The sequence below is a fragment of the Cebus imitator genome, unplaced genomic scaffold (assembly GCF_001604975.1).
Source record: "Cebus imitator isolate Cc_AM_T3 unplaced genomic scaffold, Cebus_imitator-1.0 Scaffold497, whole genome shotgun sequence".
Taxonomy (NCBI): domain Eukaryota; kingdom Metazoa; phylum Chordata; class Mammalia; order Primates; family Cebidae; genus Cebus; species Cebus imitator.
In genome coordinates, this window is record NW_016107812.1 from 373612 (window position 1) to 380067 (window position 6456).

Sequence of the window (6456 nt, forward strand, 5' to 3'; positions counted from 1 at the left end):
CCACCATGCCCAGCTGATGTTTTGTATTTTTAGTAGAGACGGGGTTTCACCATGTTGACCAGGATGGTCTCGATCTCTTGACCTCGTGATCCACCCGCCTCGACCTCCCAAAGTGCTGGGAATACAGGCGTGAGCCACCACGCCTGGCGCAGGCATTTTTTAAATGTCCACCAGAGAAAAAAAAAAGACAGGTCTGCAGGCTGGGCAGGGACCCCAGCATGTCACCCCTGCTGTGGTTCCCCCGGCTGGCGAGTGTCCACAAGGCAGAGCGGGAGCCTCATTGCAGCCTGCAAGTGGGCACGGGTGCCACTGCAGTTGAAGAAACTGAAGCTGAGGGTGGAGGCAGCCCCCACAGATGGCACCCAGGCCCCCAGGTCCCCCGTCCCTGGGGCCCCTCCAGGGTAGCAGAGATGACTGGGGCTCGGGGCCAGGGCTTGGTTTCTGCCCAGGTTGAAGGGCTGCCCCCATTCCTGCTCCCACTCAGCTCGGATGTGGGTAGCCTCCCACCCACCCCAGTGCGCCCTTCAGAGCAGAGCTGGTGCTGGTGTGAGGATTTTCCACATCCCGGCTCACATCCTCGTCACCAGCCTGCCAAGGACTCAGGAAGCAGCCCAGGGGGTAGACTGCCTCGCCTCGGGCACACGGCAGGGAGGTGGCTGAGTGGGGCTCGCCTGCTTTTGCAGCCTGGCTGGAGCCTGGCTTTGGTTTGTGAGACAGGTTCTCACTGTTGCAGCCCCCACCTCGGCTCCCAAAGTGCTGGGATCTCAGGCCTGAGCCCCGGCGCCGGGCAAGCCTGGGCTCTTATCTCCCCCGTGAAAGAACAGCCGCGGCCCAATTCCTCAAACTGGTGTCTGCGCACTGCTTTTCTCAGCTGGGATTTCAGACCTTGAGGCCCAGACTGCCCTGTCACACGTCAGCTGAGAGCCTGCATTTGACACTGGCCACACTTAAGAGCCTTTTTAATGTTCCCTGGTATTTTGCAGCCTCAGAGGCATGGGGTGGGGCAGGGTTGCCGTGAGTGGTTGTCCAGGTCGTGCACTGCGCAAGCTCGCATCATCGAAGGCACATCAGTTTTATTAAGACACTTTTCTAGCAGCTGCCTGGGGAAGAGGCAAGAGGTGCCTTTTGGGCAGATTGGGGGCCGGGTGGTAATCAGGCTGGGAAGGGCCTGGCAGAGCAGTGGTGGCCCCTGGCAGGCTTCGTGCTGGGTAGGACCAGGCCCTCGCTGCACCCCCTCACCCTGCCCTCTGCCTTCAGGAGTGGCTAAGCAGGTTTGGTTACCTGCCCCCAGCTGACCCCGCAACAGGACAGCTGCGGACGCAAGAGGAGCTGTCCAGGGCCATCACAGCCATGCAGCAGTTTGGCGGCCTGGAGGCCACCGGCATCCTGGGTCAGTTCTCCAGGGGGGCAGCGGGTGGCCTGCCTTGCTGTGGCCCCCGTCAGGCCTGCGCCAGCCAGCCATGCCCCTTCCAACCCGCCACAGCCCTGCCCTATGCTTGAATGGAACTGGGTCCCTGCCTGGTGTAGCTCGGGGCCTGGGGCTGGTCCCCGCAGTGGGTGGGAGGAGGGGGTGGCTCGGAGGTTGGTGCCAGAGTCAGGGCTCTCTGCCTTGGGGGTGCTTGGGATCCTAGGCTGGGGGTTAGGCGAGGCTAGGCTCTGAGCTCCACGCACCCCTGCAGACGAGGCCACCCTGGCCCTGATGAGAACCCCTCGCTGCTCCCTTCCGGACCTCCCCGTCCTGACCCAGGCTCGCAGGAGACGCCATACTGCAGCCCCACCCAAGTGGAACAAGAGGAACCTGTCATGGAGGTGAGTGCGTGGCCGGGGTGAGGAGCGGGGTCTCCGTGGAGGTGGGTGCGTGGCTGGGGTCGGGAGCGGGGCCCCCGTGGAGGTAGGTGCGTGGCCGGGGTCGGGAGCGGGGCCCCCGTGGAGGTGGGTGCGTGGCCAGGGTCGGGAGCGGGGCCCCCGTGGAGGTGGGTGCGTGGCCAGGGTCGGGAGCGGGGCCCCCGTGGAGGTAGGTGCATGGCCGGGGTCGGGAGCGGGGCCCCCATGGAGGTGGGTGCGTGGCTGGGGTGGGGAGCAGGTCCCCCGTGAAGGTGGGCACGTGGGCACGTGGCTGGGTGAGGAGCAGGGTCTCTGGAGGTGGGTGCGTGGCCGGGGTGGGGAGCAGGTCCCCCGTGAAGGTGGGCACGTGGGCACGTGGCTGGGTGAGGAGCAGGGTCTCGAGGTGGGTGCATGGCTGGGGTGGGGAGCAGGTCCCCCGTGAAGGTGGGCACGTGGGCACGTGGCTGGGTGAGGAGCGGGGTCTCTGGAGGTAGGTGCGTGGCCAGGGTGGGGAGCGGGGTCTCCGTGGAGGTGGGTGCGTGGCTGGGGTGGGGAGCGGGTCCCCCGTGAAGGTGGGCACGTGGGCACGTGGGCACGTGGCTGGGTGAGGAGCAGGGTCTCGAGGTGGGTGCATGGCTGGGGTGGGGAGCGGGGCCCCCGTGGAGGTGGGCACGTGGTGGGCACATGGCTGGGTGAGGAGCGGGGTCTCTGTGTCTCCATGCCTGTGCCTCTGTAGATGCCCACAAGCCCGGATATTGAGATGCAGCAGGAGCTCTCTCCCCACTCTGGAGGCCAGGAGTCCATGTGAAAAAGTGGGCGGGGTGGCGCCCTCGGGGGGCAGAGGGCACATGTGTCCCAGGCTCTGTCCAGCTGGGCAGTTGCTGGCAGCCGTTGGCAGAATCACCAGCCTCTGCCTCCGCCCCGGCCTGTCTGTGCGCCAGCGCCTCTCCCATGTCTCATCAGGACATTCCTTGGATTTAGGGCCCCCATTCCAGTATGACATCCACAAAGTCCCTATTTCCTTTGTGTTTTTGAGGCAGGGTCTGTCACCATGGCTGGAGTACAGTGGCACAATCACAGCTCACTGCAGCCCTGGCCTCCGGGGCTCAAGCAGTCCTCCTGCCTCAGCCTCCTGAGCAGCTGGGACCAGACATGCACATCACCACACCTCACTAATTTTTTTGTTTTTTTGACACGTCTCGCTCTGTCACCCAGGCTGGAGGGCAGTCTTGGCTCACCGCAACCTCAGCCTCCCAAGTAGCTGGGATTACAGGCTTGAGCCACCGTGCCCGACTAATTTTTTATGTTTTTAGTAGAGACAGGGCTGGGCACAGTGGCTCATGCCTGTAATCCTAGCACTTTGGGAGGCCAAGGTGGGTGGATCATTTGCGGTCAGGAATTTGAGACCAGCCTGGCCAACATGGCAAGACCCTGTCGCTACTAAAAATACAAAAATTAGCTGGGTGTGGTGGCGTGTGCCTGTAATCCCAGCTATTGAGGAGGCTGAGGCAGGAGAATCACTTGAACCTGGGAGGCGGAGGCGGCAGTGAGCCGAGAGCACACCACTGCACCCCAGCCTGGAAGACGTAGTGAGACTTGGTCTCAAAAAAAAAAAAAATAGTAGATAGGGGTTTCGCCATGGTGGCCAGGCCGGTCTCGAGCTCCTGAGCTCAAGCAGTCCGCCCATCCTGGCCTCCCAAAGTGCTGGGGCTGCAAATGCGGCCGCCACACCCAGCCAACACTATTTCCAAAGCAGACCACATCCTCAGGCCAGGGTGGACGTGAATTTGGTGGGACACTATTTGACCCACACACCTGTACTGGTCCCCTTCTGCTGTCCCCTGGGGTCAAAACTGGCTCAGAGGGGTCCTGCTGGTGTGAGCTGATGACTAGAGAGAGCCCCTTCTGCGGGGAGCAGGGGCTGCGGCAGGCGGGGCACACCCGCTGAGGGCCCTGGGCTGATGGCTCCGCGTGGGAGCTCACGTTTGCTGTGGTCTGGGATCTCAGCCCTCCTGGGCTCTCTTTTCCCTCCCTCCCTGCCTCATCCATCCCTGGTGAACTCCTGGGACCTTCATGGGGCGTCGGACATGTCTCCTGGCACGGGAGAAAGGCAGAAGATGGGGAGACACTCTGGTGGGCATGGGCACCCCCCGGGCTGAGGAGGGCATTCGGGGAGCCTCGGCCTGGGGCATGCGGCCTGCTCCCCGTGACTGGACTCTGGCTGACCCCTGCCCGCAGGGTCCGGACGTTCCCTCGGGACTCACCGCTGGGCCGTGACACGGTGCGCGCACTCATGTACTACGCCCTCAAGGTCTGGAGTGACATTGCACCCCTGAACTTCCATGAGGTGGCGGGCAGCACCGCCGACATCCAGATCGACTTCTCCAAGGCCGACCACAATGACGGCTACCCCTTTGACGGCCCTGGCGGCACCGTGGCCCACGCCTTCTTCCCCAGCGACCACCACACCGCAGGGGACACCCACTTTGACGACGATGAGGCCTGGACCTTCCGCTCCTCGGGTGCGTCTGGTGCGGCCCCCAGGGTGGGATCAGGGGCCCTGGCAGCCCTTGATACCAAGGAGCAGCCGTGGCTCCCCCCGTGGCACCCCTGTGTCCAGCCCCACGGCTGGAAACGCCCACTGCTCCTGAGCACGGCCGGGCATTTCCCACGGGCTGACCTCGCAGTGCCTGTGCTCGCCCGGCTGAGCTCGCTAGGTGCTGGCCTGTTGGGCGGGGACGCCGCCGCGGAGCTGAGCCTATCCCTGCCATGTCCTCAGCACCCGAGGGAGGGCACGGGAGGAGGCCTGTGAGTCCTCTGTGTCCATGGCTTGGAGTCGCTCCCGCTAAGTACCATTGTCTGCAGAAGTCAGGGCTCTGCAGAGGCCGTTTCAAGCCAGACTGTGGCCTCGGGGGACCAGGTCGTCCTGGGAGCCAGGCCCATCCCATGGGGTCTGGGTTGGAGGGGTCAGTGCCCACAGCATCGGGTCTCAGGCCGTCTGTCCAACACCGGGCCCCCGGTAACCCAGGCCCAGGTACAGGGTGTTATCTGTGTGGCCCTGTGCAGAAGAGGCTGTCGGCCCCTCTGTGAGTGACACAAAGACGCCAGGCCTGAGAAACCTGGCAGGCCCCACAGAGACCCCGGGGCAATCATATTAATTCCAAATCACCCTGCAGAATCCGTCTGGCATGGCGGACACCAAGGCATCCCCTGTGGGCACCCCAGACTGGGCCCACCCCACCCCACAGCATGGCAGAGGCCTGCTGGTCCCTCCTCACAGGAACAGGGCCCCTCCTGCCCTTGGTTCACATGGCTCCCTGTGTCCCCAGATGCCCACGGGATGGATCTGTTTGCAGTGGCTGTCCACGAGTTCGGCCATGCCATCGGGTTGAGCCACGTGGCCACGGCACACTCCATCATGCGGCCGTACTACCAGGGCCCGGTGGGTGACCCGCTGCGCTACAGGCTCCCCTACGAGGACAGGGTGCGCGTCTGGCAGCTGTACGGTGAGTGTCTCCCCGAAACCAGACGCAGCTCCCCTGGGAGAGGGGTCAGAAATCCCAGGCACCCCCGCGCAGAGCCCCCCAGGAGGGTTTGTTCCCCCTACTGTCCCTCTGTATATGGTGCTGTGCCGGGCGGGACCCTCTGGCCTGTCCACAGAGCCCATCGCTGACGTCCCCAGGTGGGTCAGAATTCCACCTCTGTGCCCCAGACACTGACGTTACGACAGGCAGCGGTGATGGTGTCCCAGGCCCGTGCAGGTCACATTTCGGGTCTTAAATCATCTCATCTTTAGAACACTTTAAGCAGTGAAAAAAGAAATCTGATCTTTGTGGCCATGTAAGGTAGTGACTACGTCCCCCTCTTTGTAGATGAGAAAACTGAGGCACCCGGAGGTCCGTAGATTGGGCAGGAAACCCAAGAGTAGCAGAGTCGGGCCCCAGGGCCCCTTCTGCTGGGTTCACATCAGGAAGTGCGGCGGAGCCCCTGTCCTGGGAGCTGGTGCCGCAGGGAGACCGCACACGTGCATCAGAGGCCGGCATGGTCACCTGACTTACACCCAGCCCCAGCGGCCCCCACACCGCCCACCACACTCTGCAGGAGTGCTGCCCCCACCGCCCAGACCCCTCCTGGCCTCAGCGTCATCCTTGACACTTCACACGCTCTGACATGTATGCATAGTTTCCGCTGTAGAAAAACTCACATCCCATGCAATTCACCGTTTTGGCTGGGCACAGTGGCTCACGCCTGTAATCCCAGCACTTTGGGAGGCCGAGGCAGGCAGATCATTTGAGGTCAGGAGTTCGAAACCAGCCTGGCCAATATGGCAAAACCACGTCTACTAAAAATACAAAAATTAGCCGGGCGTGGTGGCATGTGCCTGTAATCCCAGCTACTCAGGAGGCTGAGGCAGGAGAATGGCTTGAACCCGGGAGGCGGAGGTTGTAGTGAGCCCAGATCACACCACTGCACTCCAGCCTGGGTGACAGAGCAAGACTCTGTCTCAAAAAAAAAAGAAAGAAAGAAATTCACCATTTCAACTGTACACTTACATGCGTTTAGGACACTCACAAGGTTGTGCAGATGCCACCTCTGTCTGATTCTAGAACTTTCTTTTTTTTTTTTTTTTTT

The 6456-nt window shown here is 62.5% G+C and overlaps 1 protein-coding gene across 1 annotated transcript in view; it reads left to right on the forward strand.

Moving 5' to 3' along the window:
* MMP17 (matrix metallopeptidase 17) overlaps positions 1-6456 on the forward strand; it is a 26407-nt gene that overhangs the window by 7216 nt on the left and 12735 nt on the right. The window contains exons 2-5 of the mRNA XM_037733192.1: positions 1258-1390; positions 1680-1809; positions 4063-4346; positions 5154-5330. Of these exons, the coding sequence (XP_037589120.1) occupies positions 1258-1390; positions 1680-1809; positions 4063-4346; positions 5154-5330 (724 nt within the window). The remainder of the gene's footprint in view (positions 1-1257; positions 1391-1679; positions 1810-4062; positions 4347-5153; positions 5331-6456) is intronic.